The following is a 27,818-nucleotide window of genomic DNA, read 5'->3' as shown; positions in this document are numbered from 1 at the left end:
GTGGAACAAGCTCTTAGACCCATGAATGCATGTAGCTGCTCTTCTCTGGACTGATTCGAGAGCAGCAATGTCTTTCCTATAAAACAGACAAATTCATACATAATATTCTAATTGAGACTTTTCTAATGAGTTATATGAAAACCCAATAAGATCCCTGTGATACAAAGTCGACACTTTTTTATCCTCACATTTTGTTTAGGTTTTAAAAAGCTGCCTCACACTGCCTAGAAGATGGAAATTATGTGAAGGCTTTTTTCAGCAGAGCTCTAACTCATGAACTAGATCTCTTGCTGGAGCTTTGGGAAAAAGGGCAAGAAAATCCCCAAGTCTGGAAAATTGGATATTTTCGGACAACACACATCATTCTCATCCCTGCTGTGAGGGCGTTAAAGTTATACTAACGAGAAGAACAAGGCAAGAATTGGGAAGAAGCATAAAGGACACTGATTCTATCTATCCAACCATCTTCTTACTTCTTTATCTAATACAGAGCTGCAGGGGAGCCAGAGCCTATCCTAGCAAGCAACAGGCACAAGGCAGGATACACCCTGGACAGGGCAGGCACACAGACACAAACATGCACACACCCAATCTTCTCTTACCAGCATGTCTTTGGACTGTGGGAGGAAACCCACGCAAACGCATGTAGAACAGACACACTTCACACAGGTAGTGCCCTAGACATTGAACCCACAGGGCCCCAGCACTGCAAGGTAGAAATGTTAACCACTGCTCCCCAAGATGAATCTACTTTTACTTTACCGTTAAGTCTCTGGAGCGCTCCCAAATTTTCTGGGAATGGGTGCTGGAGCAACCAAGGTGGAATATCCATGTTGTACAGTACGTACAGTACTTAATCCTGGGTTGGGCAGGTGGATTCATATGCCTGGAATGTCAAACTGAACTCCAAACCACAGCTGTAGAAGCACAAGACCTTTTATCAGGGCTGACTTCCAGTGAACACCTTTGGTAAATCTTTCCACAAAGGCTCTTAGGGTAATTATCTGTTGATACAATTAGTAAGGCACATTTGTTTTAAACAGGCGTGCCCTTCCCTGAATACCAGAGTAACTTCAGAGAGAGGACACCTGGCCCAGCTCTAAGCTGGGCAACACAAAAACGTACTTTCTTACTCAGCATTTTACTTCCATACCATGGATTACAATACCAAAAGTGAATTCAGGAACTATATACACTGAGCATCAAAAGAAACTTATCTACTTTTGCACACATATGTTTTAAGAAAATTAAAGTGTATTTTTTTTAATACTGATTAAATGTTTGTTTGTTTTTTGTCAGGGTTTTGATCAACTGATTATTCAACACGCTCAAATGACTCTGGCGGTTGCAGAAACCCTAAATCGGGCTCATATGCGAGAGAGTTAATTAGGCACAGGCTGAATATTGGGCCTAGTGAAAACTAAAACGAAAAAACATGAAGGAAATAAACTGCCCGTTTCTCAAAAGAGCAACACCTTCACTCCATCAGCACGCTGGAGCAACACCTCTGGTGGACATGGCCACAGTGGACCAGCTCCTCTTTAGTGATGAGTCCAGGGCGCACGGAAGCTGCCCTAATGGACATCTGCAAGTGTGGTGAAGACATACTAATTAACAGCGATATGTGAATTGTGAATAGCAGAGCAGTCAGTGGGGAGGTGAGGCTCAGATGATCTGGACAGTGTTTAGCAGCCAAAGAACTACCACTTGTAGTGATTGATGACCACCTGATTGCACTGCACTGCAGCCTGCAGGTGCTAACTGAGATTAAGTTTTGGGAAATCGCTTGCTACCATTCCTGCATCCAATAGGATGCAACATTACAGCTGAAAGCTGACACGAAGCATGTGCAGAGTTTGATGCTATGTATGTTTTACCGATACTCCTTCTAATGTTCAGATCCTAGAACAAAAAAAATTACATTAATAAAACTGAAAACTAAATCATTTTCTCAATCGTAATTCCAGTTACTTGTCTCAAACCTATTAGTAGAATATTACGGTCTTTCCTTTTTTCATATGTCAAGTAGGGGCAAATTACGAGTATGACAAACCTAAGCAAATGTTCGTGTGAAATGGCCCATTTAAATGAAAGCAATGTTTGAACTAACATTAAAATATTAGTTCAAAATTTTCCATTGGCTGTAATGAAACCCTTGAGATACAAGGATGGGCTTTATCTGTGCACTAGAAGGCAGAGATAATCAGCTGTTGTAAAAACAGCACAATCCTAAATTTATAGGCATTGCTCGTTGTGCACTCCATGAGCTTGGTTCACTCTGAATTAATTAAATGTCAGAAACATGATGCATTAATTATTCATTTATGGGTACTAAAATAGCTGTTTACGATTATGAGTGGTCACTTATAATGGACTGCAATTCCAATGATAATAAGGAACACTAGTTTCCTCAAATAAGAATCAGACAAGTCTGCATCGTATTGGTGTGAAATAGACCACTGCAGGCTGTTGTCATGGTCCTTAATTCAATTTTGCAGCTGGAGAATACTGTATCTATTTAAATTGAAAAACAATATTAAAATTTGATAAAGAGATTTCATTAAAAAATGAACTTGCAAAACATTTATCACCATTTCCAAGCATCAAATCATTTTTTTTAAATGCAAACAGTTCATTTCAAAGCACAGGTTGGCCATGATGTCTCAAGTAAGCGTTTCCGTGGGGATTTTAGAGTGTGTGAAAATCGACAACACCCACTCAGGAAAGAGGAATGCCGTTGTGAAGAACACCAGGATGCTGCGCTGGGTATTTGGCAGCATGACTTTACACAGGGGTCTTGAAGGAAAATGTATGGTTTAATATTAATTGCAGTACTGTAACATGGAAATGAGAACAGCAGTCTCGTAAGCTCTCCGGATCCAGAGAGAAAACTGTTTAAGGAAAGAAAGTAGATAAGACTGGCCAATCACAGGACCCAGGTCTCAGTATAAGTAAAGACGCCCTCTGCAGTCAAAACCAAGTGCATGAAGCTTCATGACCATTCACTCATTAAGCAGAAAGGTTATTCCCATTTAGGGTGGGACAAACCAGAACCCATCTGGTAATCACAGGGGGCACACACATAAAGGAACAATTAACAGAGAGACTAATTATCTTAAACCCAATGGGTCTCTGAAATGAGGGAGGAAATCAGAATCCGGAGAAAACCTAGATGCCATAGCGACAGACCCTTATAAGGTCAGGATGGAACTCTGGACCCAAAAGCTTGGAGGTTGGCTCCACTGCCTCATTTCTGAGCCTCTGAAAATTCGTGCAACAAGACCGTCACAACTGCAGTTTCATTGCTGCTGGGTTTTAAAAACTCTGCACAGGGCAGAAAGATTTCTATTATTTTCAGATGAGCCCTGTGAACAGCTGAAGAGACCTTTCACCGCCTTCCAGCACTCTGGATGAGGTCTGGATGTTGATCAGACTTCGAGAAGCCCTGCAGAAATTTCGCTCCACTACACATAATGGAGATCAGACTCTTTGAAGCAGAACCGGAGATGAAACATAGGAGCAGTGTATGTGAGCACCCCAGATCCACAAGCACACCTGTGGTTCTTTGCTTCAGAAACTTAAGATTATTAGGGTTAATTTGGATTACTGTTATTCACATTAGCACTAAGGGAAGGAAAACCAGGACTGGTAAAAAACTGGTAAACAATCTAGGCTTCAGATTTCTGTGGCATTAACCTTGTATGCAGGATTGCAAAGCAGCCATTTGGCACATTGATTTCCTTAGGACAATAAACACTGGGACTGAATTATATTTCCTTCGGTGCAGTAAATTAGTGCAACCAATTTATCGTTTTCAAAATGTGTGATGAAAGCTTTGGATACCAATTTGCTCCACATATACAGCATACACTGGGCCTTTACTAAAAGCCTCAAATCACTACATGTAATTGGAGGACTTCTAAAAAGGAGGAAGAGAGGAAAGAAGCTGAGGTAATAAATGCAGGATATGCAGCACTGCAATTGAACTTCTCTAAATCTCTCTCATCTGGACCAAATCCCCCACAAATCAAAAGGATTACTGTTATCCGAGCTCTGTGTTAGTGCTCGGCCCGTATGTCACTGTACAAAAGTGAACCTGTGAGCCAGTGCTGTGAGGAAATGAATGAGGCTCAGTGTGCTGAAGAGGCTCCACACACAGGTTTTCCGTTTCCTTGGATCACAACCCTCCTCCTGCAGGAACACCATCTTCTGTTTCCAGCTCAGGTCTCAATCACAGGCTCACCGATTGCAGTTTTCCCCATTCGGGGCATATTTGCAAATTTGATTTTGTTGGTATTTGTAATTGGTATGAACCCTGTACCAGTTCCTGAGTCCACGTTCAGGTGCGCTGCTTGAGACGATACAAATCGGACCTCTGCAGAAGGAAAGACTGTGATTATGGGTGTCTCATACAGTGTCACTCCCACTGTGGGCATGCCTGATCCACTGTCCCTCCATCATCAGCTGATCCACTAGGAAGAGCTGTTTAGTCAGAAATAATGCCCCTTAGGTTGATAAGATGCTGCATCAAGTGCTGCTGACTGAAGTTGTTGGAAACAATACCCTTGAAGTCAGAGCTTTTTGACACTCAGGACTGAGAGGACAAACAAGTTCAACAAAAGTCTATGCAAAGCAAGCAAATCAATGATGGAATCGATCAGCACTGGAGATGCGGAGTGCTGATGGAACGACAATCAGCAGTGACAGTACTCCTCCAGGACCACAGCTGGGAACCACTAGCACAGCTTATTCCGACTCCTTGGGGTCAGGATTCCAACTGGCAGACAGCGCAAGGCATCGCATTTCTGTCTGCGCCAAAACACTTCACAATAAACAAAACAGACAGCATGCGGGAAGACTGGCTTTGCACCATCATGAAGAGTAAAAAAAGAAAAGTGATGCAAGGCCGAGTCTCGAAGGCTGTAATAGATGATTTTAAGAACTGGCACTTGGCTGTGTTTCTTCTCCTCTCATGATCATGGAGTTGAAGTCCAATATTTCGGTTTGGGCTAATTTACAGCTTAGTCAGGGCCTAAAGCGCTGACTAGAGCAAAGTTCTGCATCAATATATAACAGAATAGAAATGTCAGGCATGTGGGGTAGCTAAAAGACGAAGCACAAGTAAACTGAATTTCCACGTATATAATAGCATTTGCTCTACTTCCGGGAAGTCTATCCCAGTAAGCTCATGATGAGGGGAGATGTCACCTGTGCAAACCCTGCCCTGTGAACAAGAGAGGCCAGCCTGGGCCCTCGGTCAGACACGAGGCAGGAGCTGCAGCCGATTCTACACAGACTGCAGTTACAGACTTGTCCCCCCCTTGAGCAGTGAACAGTGGGAAGAGTGGGAATGATGGGAATAATGGGTGGCAGCTAGTAACCCTACGGCAGAGAACAGCAGGTGTGCCCGTGGATCCAGGGTGCTCACATACACCGGTCCGAGCTCCTGCGTTTCATCTCCGGTTCTGCTCCAAAGAGTCCGATCTCCGTTATGTGTAGCAGAGTGAAATCTCTGCAGGGCTTCTCGAAGTCTGATCAACACCCACATGACTATTACCAGCCAGGTTAGTAACAGTTTACAGCCTTCCTATTAGAAAACATGGTAAGTATGCTCATAACAACTGAATACTACAAAAGTGTACACACATGGACAAACCGATTCCAGTGAGTGCACCCAGTATACCATATGTACCCACTGTATGCTATATCCCCAATGCACCAAATATAGAGTTCAAATTCTTAAGAGATGCCAGCAACAAACTTTTGATATTGTAACGCAACGGGGTTCAGGCGGGCGCCCTTGCCGCATTAGGTCGGCCCCGCACCGTCGGGGGCTCGAACCCGGGACTCCCACGTCACTCAGCAGGGACCCAGCCCGGTGAGCTAAAGAGAGATCTCTCTACAGCCCAGTAGCTGTAGTCCTGCTATCACAGGGAAGGGCGGCAACGTCACCGCTCTGGTAAACCGGCTCTTACACACCCTGATGGCCGTATGCGTTGCAATATTAAATCAAAACTATCAGCTCTATTAGGACTTCAGGTAACATTTTTTTCATTCCATATTAATATAGATGAACCTCTTGCAGTAGTTCCGTGTTTTTCCACTATTGCTCTGGTCTCCTTGCAACACCTCAGACAAGCACTTCTGTACAAACATTTACACAGGTCTCAAATTCCTCAGAACAGCAGACACCAAACCTGGCTTAAACAAATACATACCAAAACTCACTAAAGATTACTTCCTGTCAGAGTAGTACCAACATATACTGTAGTAACTTCCCTTATCAATGCTTTCAAACATGAACAAACATTCAGACAGGTGGAAGTGGAGAATTTAAAGCAAAGGATGTTTTGACAAAACTGAATAATGCACTAGTAAGACTACACTTTCAGCTGTTTTGTACCAATCTGGTCACCATGTTACAAAGAAGAAAAAATAATTTTGAATTAGTCCACAGAAGAGTGAAAAGGATGTATTCCAGAGCTCAAAGGATTGTTCCACTCTTACTAACTAAAAACATCTTCTAGGTTTTTGAGATGAGCTCCTTCAATCAAGTGAAAACTATATGGAAGTGCGTTTAAATCTGAAAACAGGAGGCAGTACTTTCCACACAAAGGGTAGTGGGAATCTGGAACAAGCTAACCAACCACCTTAACAAAGCTGATACCCTGACTTCGTCCAGAAAACATCATACGAGCTTGGTGGTTCAAATGGCTTCCTCTCATTTGTAACTTTGTATGCATTAACAACACTTTTCCTTTTTAAAAGAGAAGGGTTTTAAAAGTAAATTGTAATCTGCGATTGCTTTTCATCGCGCGAGATGGTAGTTTAGCGAACAATAGAAAACCCATTCCTACCGTTTCAGACTTGTACGGTGTAATTTATCGTTACATGTTACAAAACACAATGACAGTTACCTTCACTTTTCACCAAGAGAGAGGCATCAGCTTCAAACGATTTTAAAAACACTGTCACCATTACTAACTAGCCCTTCTTTTACAGTGGTTTACACATCTCTTTCCAAAGGTTTAACAATCTACATGTTTGCAGGATGTTACCTAATTCATTTACTATTCGACAAATATTTTGGTTCTGCGGCCTCCCATCACAACTTGGCAAAGCAACATGAAATGCATGCCAGCTTGGAGAGCCTGCATTCGGAAACTTGACAACATTGCAGCTCAAGCTCACAAAGGTCCCATTGATGTCTAAAAATGCAACCGATATTCTCTACAAGACAACATTTAGTTTCCCATGTGAAATCGACTCTTGAATTCAAATGGAGACGGGGAGGAAGGCAGCACTCTGGGTATTTTCAAATTCAAAGCCAGTGCTGAGAGACAGCGCCCCACAACAGAGGAGAAATGGTATAGCGCAGAAGCATACTCAGCTTAAATTAAAGCCGAGTAACAGTACTTGTTTTCATAGGTTTCCGGTCACAAGTCTGATAAAGAGAATAACTGCCCGTGTCTGATCTGGGGTCCCTACAACAGGTCTGTGCTTTTTCTGCAATTGCTCTTTTAATCTAAGGCCGGCTTCAGTTTAGCTTTAAAGAGCAGGGCTGTAAAGTTGGCACATTTTTCCCCAGTTTCTCTCGTCTGGCCCTTGAGCATGTCCGCGTTGCAAGTCTTCAACTCCGCACCCTGAGGTCGCACGCCCCTCTCGCTTAACACTGTCTCTCGGCACCTCCTTCCACCTCTCCTCTGTTCCCCTCCTACCCCAAACGGAAGGCTCCCATAACCCGAGCCACCCACATCGCCTGAGCCAAGCCCCTTTCATCCCCTCTTGCATTGTTGGAGCTGCCTGCAGTATACAAAAGGCCCTGCCCATCTCTGCAGACACAGACCTATAGATGCATTTCCCTGCTTTTGTTTGCTGTTGTTTATGTGGATGGCTGCCTGCTATGCCTTCCGGCATGTAAGGGCAGCAACATCTGTTACAGTTACCGTAACATTAGTGTTTTACGGGACAGGGTTGTCAGCCTTGTGCCCGACCTCCAACATGGAGGACCTGGCGCCTGACGGGGGACACGAACCCACTACCCTGAGATTATGAGTCTCATGCTCTGCGAACAGAGCTACTCGGGGCCTCTGTTGTTCATGTACCTGTAGTTAATTTGAACACTGTGGTTTTTCTTCGGTATGCAGCACCGGCAGTAGGGAGATGGCCACGTGTGTAATGCAGCAGACTTGAGAATGCTGCTCTTCACACTACACAGCCAGATTCAGATAAAGAGTGAAATATCCAGCATTCTACACTTTTGGTGATTTTTCATATTCCATTCCCGGACTATATACCCTCCAATAGAAGACAATCTTCAACATATCCCACTTTAGCTAAACCTGTGCACTTCCCTTTTGCGTCATTAAATACTTTTATCCAATTACTAACCACAATTATGTTAAACACTGCAATTGTGATTATTGTAAACTACCAGTCTGTGGAAAAGAATACTTATGTGATGTCTCATTCAACAACAAAATAAACACGCAATTACATACAAAATCATCTGGGAAACTAATGTGCATTCTGGTCCTGCAAACAGGACCTGGGAACAGCTTAATTATAAATTGGGCTGGAAGGACTCTTAAGGCAAAATCTCTCAGAGGTGGGAAGTGAAAAGCAGCCCACCTTGCTTAGGGATGGACACAAAGAGTTCAGTGCAGCCCAGTGAAGGTCTGAGATGAGTTAAATTGTGACATAAATGGCTATTTCCAGTCAATACTGTAGGAGACACACACAAGGTGTATTTCCCCACAACGCCCTGAATTACAGTGTTACGGAGGGTTAGCCCTGTGTTAATACCATGATTGGGGGTTTACGAGTGACCATTCCCCTTTTGGCCCAGTGGCTATTCCTGAGGATGTTATCCCCGCCTTTCAGATGCAGTATTTTTGAGGTGTCATGTACAACAAGGGTATTTAAAATTCACTCAAGCCAGGTCAGGGGTAATGACCCCAGAAGAGTCAGATATCTACAATATGCCTGATTTCCAGGTTAAAAACAATAAAAATCTTCTACAAAAGGCAAGTTTAAAGGGCTGTTACACAATAAAAAATGTGCAGGCCTAAGCCTGAAGTAATAAGCTAAGTCATCATATTGGCACAGAAAAACATTGTAAAAATACCAGGCACTAAATAAACGAAAAAGCACAAAATTAATTCACAGAATCTAAATTACGACTACAAATCTGATACAGAAGTGCTCCTTTTGCTCAAACAGATCGGTCTCTAAAAAAAAAAAAATGGTGACATAAGCAGGAAATATTTGACAAAACAGAACTTCTTCACACTGGACACACAAGGGTTAGTCTAGAGACTCCCTGGTCTGGGAATCACGAGACGCAGAAGGCCAAGATGAAGAATCCCTTCTTTGTTACACTCTGTCAGTATTTCGTTACACTCTAGAATACCCCCAGAACACACTGCAGTCATTACAGCCTGACCTGGCACCGTTTCCAGCAATAGATTCTGTCATCATGTCCCAGGTTGCACAGAAATCCCTCAGATTCGGAGAGTAGTCTTTGCTGCGTGCAGCCAGGTGGCACACAAGTGGTGTGCTTTAATAGAATGCCAGTTTTCTGACATTTCACAGGCCACCTGGCTAATATGCTGAACATTTTGCTGCCATGTTCTCATTCAACACTCTTGCACGTGGTCTAAACCATATTCCCAACACACTCTTAAGTAAGGAACATCTCTTCACTAGACTTCCGTTCAAACATATAGAAAAAAAATGCTCCAGGATATATTTAACTCAACTGGAGATAAAACTGATGAACAGCTCTTCAAAACAAAAAGGAGCATCTAAGCCACTTCGAAACAAGAACAAGAAACGCAGAACAGCAGGAGCCAAAGTGACCCTGGTGCCTGTTCTGAAGCACAGCGCTTCAATCTCTCACTGTACACGGAGGATGTTCTCTTACAGTAACAACAGGCACGTTACAAAACTAGCCTCAACTCAGACAGATGAGTAATTCAATTTCTCAGGCAGTCCGATGATCATCTGATATTGCAACATGACCAATATTTCTGGGTATAATATTTTTTTATGCTTAGTATATTTTGTTCCTTTTTTAAAACTGTGCGCCTAATTGGGCTCACAAAGAAACATTTTATTTTAGTTTGTTGACCTCTTAAGTCATAAAGAGGTCTGCACCAACACCTATTCTCTGCAACAAATGTATTAATTGAACTACTCTTTCATCTGTTGATGGCAATGGTTCCCAGCCCTAGTCCTTGACATCCAACTAGTCCTCCTGGGGGTTTCCCCCCCCCCCCCCCAAATGAGTCTTCTTAAAAAGTTCCAAATTATTGTACCTGCAAGAACTATCTCCACCTGTTTAAGGACAGAAAACCACTGAAATGGTCAAAACAAGCTCTTCGGCTCAATTCGACAACTGACCGCTCAGCTGGAATGACAGCTGTAGCCAGGCCTTCAGGCCCGGGATCAGGATCAGGAAGAGGAGGTTTAGAGCAGTGCGTTCTCCGGACTGTAGCCGAGAGCACATCTTGCCTGGCCTTTGTTCCAGCTCAATTCTTATTTAGGCGAACTCATCTCGAGTGGGTTGCGAACAGCAATTAAAAAGTTGCATGGGTTTCAAACCATCCCTCCTTCACATGTGAATTTAAGCATTGCAGCGTTTGATACAGCATCATTTCCTTACTCGTTTCATTCTTAAAAGTACATATAAATGTTTTAAGAGAAATAAAGTCCAGTACCAAGCACTTAAACAGCAAGTTAAGGAGAGAATGGAATTGCGAGATGTCGTCAGAAAAACATGCGACAGAGGAGTCAGGCAATGCCCTTGTGTAAGTGAAGTGAATATATTACTGCGACAGAAGTTAAGGCTTTTCTTTAAAACCTCCCGATGCTCAAACCAAATGCAGCACTCCACAGAAAGGAAGAAAAATAATCCCAAAATCTGTGGCTATTGCCGTGCACTTTTAGAATGGCACACAACGTACAATAACAGCTCTGCTAGGTCTCTCACTCTCTCCATGAAGACAGAGGAAGCTAACTTCTTTCGTATCCCTGCAGGACCCCAGCCTGCTGAACACAGCTGTACTCTCAGTTCTTTCAGCTCTCCATTGAATTAAGAGAGTGACAAACAACCATTATGGTCAGCTTTTAAAGATTCTTGGCATACCACACAAGTGACAGAGGTACTATTTTTTTAAGCTCTTGTTCTGGATGCTGTTCGTTGACTCAGTCTGGTAGTCGTTTTGCCCTTTGCAAGTTGTTCGAACATGAGAAAGGTTAGAAACAAGAGGCCATTCAGCCCATTTCTCACTGTTTCCACGGTGTAAAACTAACTGCTAACTAGCTGCTTCAGTTGGAACCGTGTACATAAGAGGTAGGTGTCCCCACAGGCTGAATCATCGTTGTGCAAGTTTAAAGCATTCATGCCCCTGTTTTGCTGCACCATCTTTTTATAATTTAGCACAAAGCAACTTTTTTCAGAACAGCAAATTGTTATTCAGTCCTTGGTTCATTCTGGGTAACTCCAAATGCGTAACAACTGAATGAAATGCAAATATGCACTTTCTCCTAAAGGAGAAAGTCTTTTGCTAATGAACTGTTCATAGATACAATCAAATACAGAAGAACAATTACAATATAGTTAATCTTCTGGAGGGAGATGCCCAGCCACTTTCAAATGGGTCCTTAGAATTCAGGAGTCTTCCATTACAAGTCCAACCTTAATCTTCAGAGAACTTCCAAGAGTCATGCATAAGAAAACACAAATTAAAGTACTGCACGACAGAAAGGTCATGAGGAAAAATGTTCATCGTGAATAGTGAAAGAAACATTTGGTAAACATTATAAAATGTGGTACACTCTACATGGACTATAGGAGATGAAATATCCTTTTGTCTTTCACAGAAGAGCAGGGAGTGGCTCAGGAATCAGCTCTCAGGCAGAACTTCAGTCTTGTTCAGTAGAGCCTTGAGGCTCTGTGTCACTGAAAAGACAATGCCTCAAAGATCTCTGAACACTAATACAGATCCATCTAATTTCAGATCAAACAGGTCAGCTAGAAGAAGCAGATCTGCAATTCCTGTGTCAGTAACTAGTTTTCTTTTTGAAAGCATTCAGTTTTAGCTTTCACTCTTGCTGGATTATATTCTCAAGGAAAATGTTTGAAGGGCCTTGTTACTATGTAGCCTGATGTAGCATGAAGGTTTAAACATTAAAAGCACCCAGGTGAAATGATCAAGCTTCTCAATCGGGGTGAGGGGGAGGGGGGCTATGGCTCACTGACAGGCCCTTTCCACTAGAGGGCACTGTCTGCAGATCTGCCTTAATGCCACTGCAGCTCCACCAACAGAAACGTTTGACTGGGAAGCAATTTCAAGGCCAGCCAGCCTGGTGAAGTCTGCCCAGAACACAGCTGGTGCGCCAACTGGCTTGTGCTGAAGTGATTTAAGGATACTATCCAAAATCCATCCACCCACATTCCTGACTCAGCTCATTCACCATGGGCAACACAAAAGAAGGGAAAATTCTGGGGTATCACTTTCAGTGTTTTGAGGAAACCCCCACAGACATACCAGCAAGCACCAGTTTAGCTCAGGCTGGTCTTATTAAATTGTGCCTGCAGACAGCTGTAGCTTAAACAGCTCCTTTACTTGCCCAGTCCTGCACCAGCCCTGTTATAGAATGTTATACACAAGCACTCTTATGTCTTCCTGCTATCACACTGTCGGGTGTGTCATGATTCTGCAGGACCAAGCAGCTCCATATTCTTTGGACCCCTGTGCGTCTTTAAGAGATTAACCTCTAAAGATTGTTAGGTCTCACAGGATAATACAAACTCAAAGGCTACATCAAACACTGCAGCTGAGTCCAACAGCTCACAGAGATTATTAGGGTTATATAATTTGATTAGCCAGTTGCACCTCGTATAACAGCAGGGGTTTGCCTTTTCACTGCAACACAGTGAAAATGATTCACTCCAGCTTCCGAAGAGGATGCGCATACTTTTATATGTTCTGTTGCATCATGAAACGGATGGCAGGGAACCCACTCAAAAAGTACTGCATTGCAGTGAAAAGGTCAAACAAGCATTGAAGGCAACTAGAAAAAAAAGACTGTGGTAATTACAATAAAATATCAGTATGGTCACTTTCTTAAAATTGTGACAGGGTATTGCCTTAATCCATAAGGATTATTATTCCACTTCATCATCTCTAAAAGACTGATGCTCTTTCTTAAAGTCTATTTACAAGCTTTTCGCCCCTTCACATTCGGGAAATGTATACTTGATAAGCAGCCTACAAAGTGGAGTTCAGACATTCACACTGGAGAGAGATTCCTTGGGCCGGCACAGCTGTGCCAATGTCCAGCACCTTCACTTACTGCACATAGAACAGAAGAGGGACAGCACTCTGCTCTGGCAATGTAAATCACACCTTCCCCCCCCCCCCCCCCCATGTGGCAAGTACATTCATCTTCAAACCACTTTATCCAGTTCAGGGTCAGAGCCTATCCCAGCAAGCAACAGGCACAAGACAGGATACACCCTGGATGGGAAGCAATTCCATCACTGGAAACCACCAGGGGAAACCCACACAAATACTGGGAGAACACACAAACTCCACTTTCATGATATCTGGCTATGCATGGGCTCTAAACTGTAGCATAGTGCTCTGAAAGACAATGACTGAATAACTGAAATTTAAAAACATAAAAATCAGCTTTGGTTTGAGGAAAAACATTCACCGTCCACATTAATCCATGCTATGTCATTGACGTCTCAGGTATATTATGAGTGCGATGCTTGCAATAATCCAATCATCCACTGCTAGACGTTGCCGATTCCTGGTAAGGACTATAGCAACAAGAGTCTGTTCCAGAGGATCTAGGACTTGATGGGACTTGGATCCTTTGCTACGTACATGCACTCAAAGAAAAGTTCAAACCCCCCCATTAACCAAGATAACATGGCTCTGGGGAGGTGAAAGGAAAGAGGAGCACTGGGCAAGACCCCAGGGACACCAAGGAAGAACATACAAACTCCACACAAAAGGTGTCCCAGTCCAGAATTGAATGCAGGACCCAAGGAACAGTGAAGGATCGGCACTAATGGACATTCCACTCTAATAAGGATAATACACAGAATAAAATAATTATTAGTGGATATGCCTGAAGATTGGAAACCTAATTCTGTCTCAAATACAGAATATACTGTAGAGGAAAAAAACTCACACAGCAGATTCCTGTTAGGCCATGACTTCATAACTAAAGCAATTGGTATCAGCTTGAATTTCTTGTAAACAAGAAGTGTAAAACGTTCAGTCCATACAGCTGCACTGTTAACTAGTTTTTCACTGAATGTTTTCTGGGAGTAATCGAGCACACAAAAACAACAACTTTGACTCTACCAATTGATTTGGCCCTTTAAAGTTAATCAACAAAGACTTCAAATGTGAGGAATTTATGTCATGTTTATAATCTTTATCTGGGAACCACACAGTCTATCAAGTCCCCAAAACCCACAGGAAACACTCCACTGCGAATTTCTGAAATAACAAAAATATGTCCAGAACAAGTTCCACTATAACATCATTAAAAATACTCTGTTCTATTACTGTTAAGATTCTGTTTTTCTTTACTAAGAGATAAATCCCATGGAAGCAATTAAGAAAAATCCAATAACTATCTTAATCAAATCATTTCCAATACAGTTGTTTAGCTTCATTCTTTTCAAAATACATGTGGGGGAATTAAGTCCTTGAAGTTTTTAGCGCAGCATCATTGCAAGATTTTATTTTATAGTAAAAATAAGATCTCTTTTCAGTGCTGAGTATCCCTTGCTAGTCATTGTTATTGCCAATGTGACTTATTAAAAGGGTGTCATATTAACGGTAGGTTTTGGATTATATTCTATACAATACTAAACAAAACATAAAGGTGCTCCAAACTGGTGCAGCGTCTGCAACAGAGGTTCAGAAAGATGTCGAAGAGGGACATAAATTGTCACTCCTCCACCTCCGAAGCGCATGACTGCTCATCAGCGATCCGCAGACAGACAGCTCTGATCCTCCCAGCTACGGTGCACACACTCGGTCACCCACACCAGATGACCTCGTCTCAAAGACCATCTCAGCTCTATTTCCTTGTTGAGACACATGGTTTTTGTGCCCAAAAACAGTGACACTACCTCACTTTTGCTGGTTTCATAGATGCGGGGATCTAACAAGAAGCCCTATGTACTTACTAAAAGGTCACCCAGTGCTTATCCCATTCCACAGAAGGGCTATAATCTGATATTACTCTCTGTATTCTGCCATCAGCCAGCAATTCCCATATCTGCAGCACGTGTCAAAAAAACTGCAGAACCAAGTGCATAGATTTTGCACACTCCGAGCTGCGTCTCAGAAATTCTGCTGTTCCGGCTTTTCAAAGCTTTCCCTGGATTTTCTAGCCTACTGTACTTCACTGCACTACGCCATACTTTGATTTTTGTTAATTCCAAGTCTAAGCCTAACTCATGTTCCTCCAGATCCCCCTTTCAGACTTAGGTTTAGATCCTTGTCATAGCACATCCAGACAAATACAGGTATCTTACAAGGACGTTTATGGCTTGTGGGCTAAGAACATGCAGCTGCAATGAATTGTGGGACTGGATATCAATTAGCTCTCGCTGTTTCACAATGCAGAGGTAGGTGGAACCCTGTAAACAGACTTCTAGTCCCATGTTTCACACTCTCTTTAGCTCTCTCAACCTCTCATAGCATTATGAAACAGCAATAACTCACAATCACTCCCATCGGACCATTTTTGGAAATGGTTACGAAACTCCAAAGTATAACTTTCCCCAGAAGAAACATTTATATTTCAATATCTTGAGTTTTCTTTTTTAAGAAAAATCGAGAGAATTAATTTGAGGCATTAGTGTACAGCAGTGGTCATGGCTCTGTGTGGGAGGCAGCTGTAATATCTTTGAGCAAAGTACTACACTCAAATGCCCTGTTGTATAAACTGGGCTCTAAGCCGTCATTATAAATGACGATTTACTCCACATTTATGTACGTGGTTCAATACAAAACAGTGGAAGAGTTTTCATATATTACTCACTATTTTTTTAAAAAACACTGCTGCACTCAAAAACAGTCACTGGGTGAGTAAACTTCAAAGCAGAGGATTACGCATCAGTGAACAACATGCGTTAAACATTTACTAAATTCCCCATGAATAAATCAACACAGAGCGCACTAAGAAGCATCAAAGTCATGAGACTTGAAGGATGTCTCAGCGCCTGCAGGTCAGCATCGCACACTGAAAATCGACTGACTGGTTGACTGCAGGGACATTCAGAAGAGCACAGCCCGGGCCGAAAACCAGCGCTGAACAGCTGAACAGCGACAACACTGAACACATAAGGCAAAGGCACAACATCCGTGTCAAAGCGCAAGGGTATGCCAGCATTTGTAAAGGACAGTTCATAAAAGCTTTGGTTTTTAATCGAGACTTTGGGAGGACAGAAGAATAGTTACAAGTGAAACAAGGTCATTCGGTCCATCGGTTAGTTAATAGCTAATAGATTCAAGGATCTCCTCCAGCCACTTCTTCAAATAAACCAGCATATCGATTTCGATAACATGGCTAGGTAGCTTGCTCCATACTCCCACAACTATTTGCATAAAAAAAAAGAGGCCCTTCCACTGCACAATCTCACGGAGGTGGTTCGTGAAAAAAGATGGGGTCTCGGCTTTAACAACGGGGCTGGGTAGCTTGTTCCAGACCCCCACATCCCAAGAGAACAACCACTACTTCCAGAAACTGTACTGTTCTTCACACCCCTGTGTTAAACTGTAATGTACTCTGCAAGTTCTACATGACTGAAACAAAGAGTCCCTGATGCACTGCTCCATGTAATTATCCTGTTACGCAGAGAATAAAGGTGAGGCTCCAATTTACTGCTTGCAATTAAGACAATGAATATTTATTTAATGTTCTGCAGGAAGCATAAACTACACTTAACAGGCAGGCAATATTTCTCATGGGGTAGGACAAATGAGCACCCTTAACACTCCCACGCTCAGCACATATTCCCAGTGCACAGGAAACTGCAAGAGCCTCCGAACTTATATAACTGCAGAGAATTCCTTCAGGGCACGAAACACGAGGCCGATCTCGGGCTTCTGTAGGAACAAGCGGCTGCTGTTCTTGCTTTGAAGCAATCTCTTCCGAACCCACATTTCAAAACATCATCAGAAAAACAACGGTTTTCTTCTCGGGGGAAACCAAACGCTTGGGAAGAGAGTTGCAAATCACAGCAATCACAAACCTTCCGTCTGGTTTTTGACCTCTTGCAACACCAGCTGAGCACTGAAAATGTATTTACAGTAGTTTTTCCAACTCATTACTGCTAACTCACAAAGCAGATTGTCTTGGGTGATCGAAGGGTGAACTTCCAATTCCTAATTTCATGGAATCATTTTCACTCTGACATCTTTATCGCTGCCTATTTCTTTAAAGACCAGGACGTTTAAGGCACCTGAAAACTCAGTATAAAAGCTACTGCTTGGCAGTAGCACAAACAGCAGAACTGGAATGAGGTGTGGCTGTCTTGTGAGGACTGCCAATGCATTTCCTTAACTCTGCTTCCAAATGTAATTTATTAAAGGCTATCCTGCAGCTAAGCTAAGAGTTTGGTTACATTTTGTACCATTAACGTGCTTCTAATTTTAGATGCAGGCTATTAGATCTAGAGGTTTCGTAACAAATCGACCTCCCTCAGCCCACATGTTCCTCTCAAATTTACTATTAATCAAAAAGCCACGGCAACTGCGTGCCACAATCTAATCCCAGCTCTTATCCATCCAAAGAGCAGGTGTTCCAAGACCCAGCAGGACCGGACAAACAATTCCTCTGTCCTCTAACAATAACCCTCCCCTTGGCTCAGAAACCTTCTGACAAGCACTGTCCTATTTCACTCAGCACTGGGAGAGCCGTCTTCTTCTGTTTTATCAAGAGAATAACTATTTCCAAAGAAACACAAATCATGACCATGGTACAAAGTCAACATTTAGCTTAGCGTATAAAATGAAGAACCGTGCCCCGACATCTTGATAAATGGTAGAAAACTGCTTGGGTCTTTAGAAGACATTGGGTGAAGCTTTTGCTTTCTTACTACACTAGGTTTGTGAATACAAAACTTTACCCAGACAGTCTATTTATCCACTGGCTTTGTCAAACAAACACTGGACACCCTTAAAACAGTACAAAAGCAGGAGCTTTTTAACACCCAAAATTATGATTCAGAAATTACAAGAATAAATGTTAGAATGTAAGATTACTGGAAACTGCCTCTACACACTACGTAGATACCAAACAGAATAAAAGGTATTTGTTTTTTCAATTAATTTAAAATGTTGCCCCTTTAATTTGGTGTAGAAAACTTGCTATTCTAACTAAACTGTTAGATTTGATTGCATGGGCTGCATTTTGTTATGAACATTAAAAAAAGCATCTTGTTCTGAACGAAGCAACAGCATATTATAATTAAAAAAACAGCGCAAAACATTTTCCAGAAGTTGCCTTTGGGGGATTTTTAAAATTAAATGTTTAAATTAAACCTTAAAAAAAACATTAAATGGGTTCTTGGTTTTTAAATATTACAAATTACTTTCTAATTTGAAAAGCCTTTGCTTCTAGAAACTAGTTCATACTATGGTCTGCTTAGTCATTCATGGGTCACCTGAAGTCACTCTACTGATCCCATTGACCTGTTCAGCAACTGACCAACGGGATGAATTAAGAAAGCACTGGCAGAGAAACCTACAATTGGATGTATTTAGCTGGCTTTTAATTCCTCGCCAAGCAACAGTGGGTTAATCCTTTATTTTCTTTTGCTGTGGGGGAGGGGTGACCACTGGGAAACAGTCCAGTGCATTCAGGCAGGTTGTAAAGAACGCACAACAAAGCCGAACCAGGGAAAACCAAATCCCAGACAGGGCTGAGCTGTGGTATAACAGGTTAACAGTGTACACAACTCCAACTAAAGAGGGTATCTACCAACAAGGCCTTACATTATATACTCGTTTTATTTTACAAATAATAATGGTAAGACAAAACAGAAAAGAATCCATAATAAAGCTCTCAAAACTTAAAAGGAAGCAAAGCTTTGTTAAAAGTGGAGACTTTATCAGTTGCTCATTAACAGACATACTGTACTATAAAAGGCTGAAGATTGAAACAGGTGTCATCTAAGATGTCCATTTTTATGACATCACCTGAGCACTAATCAAATCAGCTCCTGATGTGCAGACGTCTTTCCATAGATCATATGCTCACATCCATCATCGTACAGGAGTGCAGAGCTCTCGTTGTGGCTGTGGGCCAGTGGATCAACACGAAACCACATTTAGTGTCTGAGAATTGCTAGAATCCCCACTCACTCGGGCTGAAGATCACAAATACTTTTCACATGCGTTGGCCAATTAAAGCAAGCTGAGCAGAGGAAGTGATGGAGTTTGTCTAAGGGCACGTGCTTGAGATACCTGGCCCCGTCTAGGGGAGAGAGACCAAGGTTTTAGGTCACCTGAGCATCTCCGTATCAAGTATAACAGTCCGAGAGACTCTACACATTGGAATGCAATATCAACCCGTTTTCTAGTATTAAAGCAGCTTAGTGAGGATTTATTCATCTGGTTTGTGACTCTCTTTTTCTGAAGCAGACGTGCACACCAAGCGTCTCCTGTATTTTCCCATCTGCTCGCCCAGTGCCAGCTCACCGATTGGTCTTTGGGAAGCGACTCCAGACTGCATCCGATTGATCCAAAAAGATCAGATCTTGAAGGGGCTCTGGAACAGCCACACCTACCTACTCGGGTTGGTCTAATACACTGTCCCCTGGCTGCAGCAAAACACTGAAGAGAGAAAGATGAGCCCTATCTTCTGCAGTTCCAGAAGTTCATGTGGGGACCTGCATGAGCACGCGTTAGCTGCAAAGGAACAGGTTCATTCCATTTTTGAAAGGTAAAGAAAAAGAAACAATATTTCAGCTGTGGAGCCTACTTCAACTGTAAATTGTTAGATACACAATTAAGGAAATAAACAGAAAAAAAGTAAAGGTTAATTTTGCACTGAAAAGTAAAAAGAAGAAACGCAGTCTTCCAGTTGTTCAGCCTTCCCCAGATGTGAAGAAGGTGTGTTTTCAAGTTTGTCATCGGAGGAAGGCTCTATTTATTTCCATAATCGTGTCTCTAATGATTGACACCTGAAGTAGGCTCCACAGCCGAAACTCAGTTTTTCTTTTCCTTTGCAGCCTACACATGCAGACGCAGCTCCTTACTACTGTGCAGGGGGCAGTAGCTCAGATACGAGTGCGTGTTTGCTGTGGTTAGGTTGCTCCTCCTCCAGCGAAGAATTCTGCAGCGTCACTCTGAAAACTAGCGCTGCCAGGTTGGGTACAAGAGAAAAGATTTAAAGTAATCGTCCTTGAATGACTGGCTCTCTGTCTGTTAAAAGAAGTAATCTTGCAGAGTGACATTCCCTTTGCTGCCGAATCTTTGGAAACATCTGTAATCGGAGCCACCGCAGGGAGAACTACATATAGCACGCTTCAGGTCCCTGAAGACTGCATTCCGACAGGTTGTTCCAGAACAAAAAATAGCAACAAGATGTTTCCAAGATGACAACTACAGTTGGAAGGGTGCTTTTTAAAATTCGGCCAATAAAATTATTTACAATAGCTCAAACAAGCGTAGTGAAGGTGGCATGTCTGACTTGATTCTGTGTTACCTGTGACCATTCGTTGTTTTTTTTAACCATAATTCCCGATTTCTTTGTATGGAAGCTACCCACAGGAACGACAGCACAAGACCATGACAGGAAAGAAATGTGCGGATGACCTGGAATTGGCCCGGAGGGTGTGACTGTGTGGTAGATTGCTAATGGTATCACAGGGAGGGAAATCATAGCAACAGCCAGGGAGTTCCACAAAAATGATTTTACTTAGTCTGCATTACACCATCACAGCCTAAGGGTGATAATTGGCAAGAAAGGAGTGTTCGTAATCAGGACCTGCACAAATAATTATTGCGCTTCCAGACAAGATCAATTCAATACCACAAGAAGTAAGTCACAGGCACTTGGGAGTATGAAGGGTAGTGCTGGTTTTGACCACCTTCTGTGTGGAGTCTGCATGTTGTTGAGATTGAGTGACTTTTCTCTGTGCCAGTGAGTTTCCTCCCACTTTCCAAAGACCTACTGGGAGGGAAACAAAACCTCTAAATGTGGGTGAGCGTCCGGTGATGAACGGACATCTCGCCCAGGCTGTGCTCCTGCCTGGTGCCCTGTGTTTCTAGGATAGGCTCTGGAATGCTGCAACCCTCCCTGTGAATAAAAGGGTTTTCCGATAATGGATGGACAGATGGATGGGGGGGGGGGGGGCGGAAATCTCTTCCTTCCCAGTATTCACCACAGTACACAACCTTCTCTGTAAAGAAAGAGGGCTCACAATTTCTTCCACACAACAAGGATTTTCAGCTTACATACAAATAACCGGTACATCCTGACAGGCCGAACCAAGTATTTTAGAAGTCAGTGCAATCGTTCTGCACAATGAATGTTAAGTGCCTTTGTGGGATTGATAAATTAAAGATGAATTTGTAAAAAACATTAAACTGTGAGATTAAAGGCTACACTTCAGGAAAAGCGTTCACAATCTATACGCATCCGATGAAGAGAACAGAATGAGTCACTTACCTCCGATGCTGTGCAAGGGGATGTAGGTTTGCCTGCAGAAAGAAAAATAAAAAAAAGACATTAAAATAATGACATCCAGAGGAGGAAGGGGAAACAGCACAGGAGCTAAGCTAAAGCTCGTTTACTTCCAGGTTGTCAAGGACATTGGGTACCTCACAGTCGTGTGAGGCAAGCCATGAATTTCTGAAGTATAAACATTACAAAATGAAATTGATATAATTGTCAGACTTCTAGTATTTAAAGATTTAAAAAATAGCCTTCCAACACTGAAACAGTCATCTTTTCAGGATATAAGAAAAGCCTGAATGCCCTGTTTTCATTTCTAACCCATCTAGTGCACTTTAATCCTTTTAAGGCTCCTTTCGGTGTCCACATTTTCTTCATCCCCATCTTTAAATGCACCTGAGGCTTTAACTTTTTTTTTTCTACATTCGGACTCAGAAAAACAGAAGACGTAAAGTAGTTTCTTCACATAATGTTCCCACATTGATCCTGCCTTTAATGTCTGTGGTTGCTACGGTAACCAACTCCAATGACACCCGAGAGGGAAAGGTCAACATTGAGCAATCCCACACAAAGCTGTGTTGTTGTTGTTGTTGTTGTTGTTGTTTTTGGCAGCCACATGTTAATAACACGTTTTAAATTTTCGATTTATGAAGTTGCTCTGTGCATCCAACGGCTTTAAAATTAGGTCAGCATTGTTGAGTTTCAGAAACTTTCTGAAAGGTTTTTTTAAATCCAATGAGTCACATTTGTGAATAATTGTACATTCCCAACAACCCCCTCCCTCCTCCCCCAAACATAAAAACAAGTGCACCTTGGTACATATTGTATATGAACACAGACATTGTGTTCTATCCTTTGTGCTACTGCATATGATGTTAATATCAGACTCATCATCACTGGGAAGTTTTTTTTCCCTTCAGGGATCACTGATAAACATCTGTTGAGAGGAAACGAGCACTTTCTACAAACCTACAAATGGCTGAAAGGTATACCACCAGTACCCTTTAATTAAGCCATTTAAAAAAAAACACAGCAGTAACAATTAACAACAGACGCTGGTTTATTTAAATGTGCCGCAAACCTCTCCACTCTTCTCCCTTTCCAAGTACGTTTGCTCTTACGTTTCTGAAAACAAAACAGAACTCCTCTGGCCATTAAGCATTGTTCAGTGGATCATTTACAATAACTGTAGAGCACAGCCTGCTGCCACTTTTCCCCCTATTTTAACAGTATTGCCTTCCTGAGGTTTGCTAATGAGGTTAAGTCAAGTAATAAAAGAACAGGACCTTTTATTGGCTTCAGCACAGACTCCAATGTGACCTGATCCAAGACGTCAGAATCCAACCCAGTGGATAGGATCAACAGGGAAACACGGACTAGAGGACACGAGTGGAAACTAGGTGGAAGTACTTTTACAATGGAAGACAGGAAGCACTAGTTTAGGAAAAGGGTTGTGGGAGTCTGGAACTAGCTACTCAGCCATGCTGTCAAAGCCAATACACGGTCTTCTTTCACGACATGGCTAGAGGAAATCCACAGAACAATTAGCTACTAACTACTGGTAGTTAGTATAGTATTACTATAGCATAGTAGTTCAGGTGGGTAGCTGCGTCAGCATGCGTAGGCTGCAAAGGAACAAGTAATAGGTTTATTCCATGCTGAAAAAAAGAAGAAAGAGAACACAACGTTTCGGCCGTGGAGCCTTCTTCAGGTGTGCCGTCTTCAGCCTTCTTCAGTAACACCTGAAGAAGGCTCCACGGCCGAAACGTTGTGTTCTCTTTCTTCTTTTTTTCAGCATGGAATAAACCTATTACTTGTTCCTTTGCTTACTATAGCATAGTTTATGTTCAGTGGTGACAGAAAATGCTAAAGTTACATTTTTTAAATATTTGAGGTTTCAAAAGAGCTTGATAACAGAGCAGAGCACCGAGTCGGGTTCTAATGCTCCTGATCTTATCATTTTTTACTTTCACCAGCAGGGCAAGAACCGCAACAAGCCACTGCAGATGGGAACCGAGCTCTCAAAACAGTGCCTTTCTTTCATTAGGTTCCTGCCAAATTCCCCATATTTAGCAAACCTCTCAATCAAATAACAGCTTTCATGTAGTGCACATTCTTTGGGGAGTAATAAAAAAAAATGAGGTCAAACCTGCAGAGATAGAACCCTATCACCTCACAGACCGGCAACTTTAAACTTTAACGTCTCAAAATGTAAGAAACTAGAAGGATTTCTAAGGACTGATGAGAGCACTGCCAAGGGAAAGACCGTCTTTGAGTCGATAGGAAGTCCTCCGTTTACAGCCAGACTAATTTGGCTGAAGAGGCTGCTCACAGTGATTATTTCTTTTGCATATAAACACACTCACACAGTGCGTGTTATACACCACGTCATCCAGCTGTTCTGTGAAAACAAGCACAGGAGTCTAGAAAGGCGATGATTTGACATCAGATGCAGACCAATAGGGTTTAAAGCCTACAGTCCTAGCAGCTTGGTGACAAAACTGATTCTGTTTCTCTGTAAAAAGAGCTTCTTTATGTAATAGACATATGAAGTAAAGTATAAAGTATTTAAAGATTATATACTTTATACTTTGCATAATAGATTTGCCATGCCACAGTTTGTCAATTTGATCATTATTTCTGCACCAAATCATATTCTTTGAAATATGAAGCAAAAAGAAAGATTTACAAATCAGATGTTTTCAAGTTTCAAATTTAAACCCAGTCATGTGCACCACTCCTGAAAATTCTAAGTCCACAGGCAAATGTGTTATTACAGAGACTCTAGACATTGGTTTTAGCTGCTTCTGAACTTAAAGGTGTCTCCTGATATGTTGTTAATAAATTCACAGTTCACTCACTTCTTTTCTTTGTGAATGTCTGAGGTCTTACATATAAATCATCCCCCACAACACAGGCAGGTATTTGTCTTAGAAATAGGGTTATATATCAGATACACAGGGCTAGGATTACAGCTGTAGGCCCCTGACTCAAGCCCACCTAATTCCAGCGTGTAACAGCCTGGGATCAAACTGGTGATGCATGGATTTCAGGATTTTGCCTCCACTCCAGACAAGCACAGAAAGACAAATTCAAGTTCTTCTTAGACTTTCAGAGCCAAATTCAAGCAAACAACGAGAACTGGAGCAGACAACCAGCTGCTAATTATACAAACCAAATGATGAGAAAAGTATCCTTGAGCATTTCTGGCTAACTAAATAATTATCTTCCTTTGTGCAAATTATCCCAGGGTCTCGGAATCTTGACTTCATTCATTTCAGTTGCTTAGATATTGACTCCATGTTTGTGATCACTGGACTGTCCTTCTGCATTGCCTGTTGCTGTTGGCTTTAACATGCAATGCATGTTTCTCCATCTGTTGAAGAACCACAGTCCTCTTTGGAAGCCTCTTTCATTTCCAGAAATACACATCACAAGGTTAACTCCAGCCAGGACAGAACAAAGACACAGAGAAACTCTACTGTGACACTAAATTCAGGGCTGCATTTTCTGGCAAATCGAGGGTATTGCCAAGCTAATCCAAGCGCTGGAATGTTATTTATAGTTCTTCTTAGAATTGTAAGTCTTTTGTGGTACAAGCAGATGAAAGGGACTACCTCAGCCCCTCTTTTAATGTTAGTGTCTAACTGCTCTAAAATATAGTCAATGCCAAACTGGAGGCTAATGGAGATGGTAAATAGCTTCAGTGATGTCTAAACAGCATTTGGCATATGGAGAGCAAGCTGGGGTATGTGAAAAGACAAATTCCTAATGCAAGAAATTGTATGTGGCTAATAAAGTGAGCGTAATCTTAATTTATTATTTTTATCATTCTTATTATTTTATAATAAGAAATTATACTGATTGAATTATTTTATGCAGCGACATTAAATTACCGACTATTTCAAGCTGATAGAACGTTCACTGACAAAATATTTTGAAATGCAATCCAAAGATCCAGATTCTACCACAAAAGAAGAAAAGGTCTCTCTGGTCAGCCCTGATCCTCTTGCCGTGTCCCTGGGAATGCTATCGCCTGGGAATGCTGAATGCAGCTCTTACTCACATAGGTTTGCAAATATTTCATTTACTCCATAACTCATGACATAACCTAATGCATATGAAACACCCGAGGACCTGATCAGAAGTAACTCTCTTAAGAATAAAGTGAATGCTCCAAGCAATCAGCTGTAAAAGACATTTGAAAACTCATAAGTGTCTAAATCAGAAAATAATTAGGTTATGCGACTACTGAGGTTGGCACACAAACCAGAAGACACCTGGCCCTCCAGGAATTCTGTCCGAGACGTGCGTTTTAGAGAACACACTAGAAATGTCAGAGCTGCTTTGAAAACGCAATGATGAACAACGTCATCGTTTAACGCGTGCTCCATGAACTGGAGAACTGCTAGTGTATGACCCACTAGCATGCCAAAACTGGACCAGGTAATTATTAGCCACTGAATCGGACTTCTGTTACGTCCAAGGTTACTAAAAAAGTAAATGGCATGAAATTACAGGATCATGAAAACATATAAAAATAGGATCCTAGAGGATCTTCAACATGGATTTGTTTTTTAAAAAACAGGTAGGCTTTGCTTAACTAACTTGCTAGAGGAATTTGAACAAGCAACAACAGTATCTTCACGTACACATGGAATGCATGATTTTCATTACACTTTTTTTTCCCCCTTGATTTTGACACTCCAGAGGTCACTAGTGGAAACTGTGTGGGCGTGCATTTAAAAACAAGAACAGGAGGCATTGCTTTACACAAAGGGTTGTGGGAGTATGGAAGTGACTGCTCAGCCACAACTCTGAAGTCAATATTGTACTATCCTTCAAGAAATGGCTGGATGAGATCATGGTGCAATTAGCTACTAATTACCAGATGGGCTAGCTGGGCTTGATTGGCCTCCACTTGTTCGTAGCCTTAATTATGTTTAAAAAATAGAGTAAACCAACTGCTTAATCACTATCGGATTTTAAGAAACTCTGTCTCAACATGACATTGATTACCATTGAAACATGTGGAGCTTTATGTAAGTGGCTCACAGCCATTCGTCAGTAAGGAAACTGCAATAAACCATATGAACCACACTGCACTGTAGGTGCATATAGTGTCTTGTCACCATCTTCTTTACATTTGAATGTGTAAAAGGCAGGTACTGATCACCCTCAGAGGAGAGGAGAAGAGGACTAAAGGAGAGCAAGCATCGTTGGAAACAGTTACACCCCTGCATCAGTGCTAGGATAAAACTAACTAATGGTGCATTTCCTACAGCTTTGCATAGAACAGAGACCCAACGCCTCAACTCATAAAAAAACAAAGCTATCAGGATTCAACTGGACTCTCAGCCACCACTGGCTGGACATGAAAGTGTTAATTATGAAAGTGATGAGATCCCAGTCAGCCTCCTAAGCAGCATTAAAACATGAACTGTCTACTGCACCACTAAGTATCTTTTTTTTTACATTAATTGAATCACCAATACATCATTCCACATTAAATTAAAAGGTGCTTGAAGTGGACTGGCACTGCGCCCAAGAACAGCTGCAACAACAACAGGGCCAGCAAGCAACACTGTCCAGCCTTGTGTCCTCAGAAAGCACTGACAAGGACCGGTTCTTAGAAAGCTGACTGTCATTTCTTTTGCTGAGCACTGAAGGGGAAGGAAGATGCACATGAAGTTCACAGCACAATTACAGTGCACGGAAACACATTTAGACAAGCAGTCCAAGCATGCGTTCAGCTTCTTAACTCCGTCTTTAATACACTGTCCGGTATTCATGAACTATGCAGACTACTGTGGCTTGTGAAAAACACCATCACTGCTGATACAAGTGCTGTACGCAATGACATTTCCTTGAAGTCCATCACTGGCTCGGTGATGCAGTAGGCAGTTAGATGCAGGTAACGCAGACCAAACACATGATTCGCAGCACGTTTTCATACCGGTTTACATCGGCAGTACTTGGATTCTAAATCCGTGTTGCACTAAAAGCACAAAGTAAAAGAATTCAAAAACAGCCGTGTCTAGCTGGACAGAAACCTGTATGTACCATCAGCTGACAAGCGCATATACGGCATG

At 42.0% G+C, this 27,818-nt stretch overlaps 1 protein-coding gene across 8 annotated transcripts in view; it reads right to left on the bottom strand.

Annotated features, from left to right (window-relative positions):
• The window catches only part of spire1a (spire-type actin nucleation factor 1a), a 75,936-nt gene that overhangs the window by 45,855 nt on the left and 2,263 nt on the right, over positions 1–27,818 (bottom strand). For all 8 annotated transcript variants that reach the window (XM_088928969.1, XM_088928971.1, XM_088928972.1 and 5 more), the window contains exon 2: positions 21,721–21,752. In XM_088928969.1, coding sequence (XP_088785095.1) covers positions 21,721–21,752 — 32 coding nt within the window. The remainder of the gene's footprint in view (positions 1–21,720; positions 21,753–27,818) is intronic.

This window comes from Atractosteus spatula, chromosome 12 (genome assembly GCF_055471065.1).
Source record: "Atractosteus spatula isolate fAtrSpa1 chromosome 12, fAtrSpa1.hap1, whole genome shotgun sequence".
In the NCBI taxonomy this organism is placed as follows: Eukaryota; Metazoa; Chordata; class Actinopteri; order Semionotiformes; family Lepisosteidae; genus Atractosteus; species Atractosteus spatula.
This window is presented reverse-complemented; position numbering and strand designations above follow the sequence as displayed.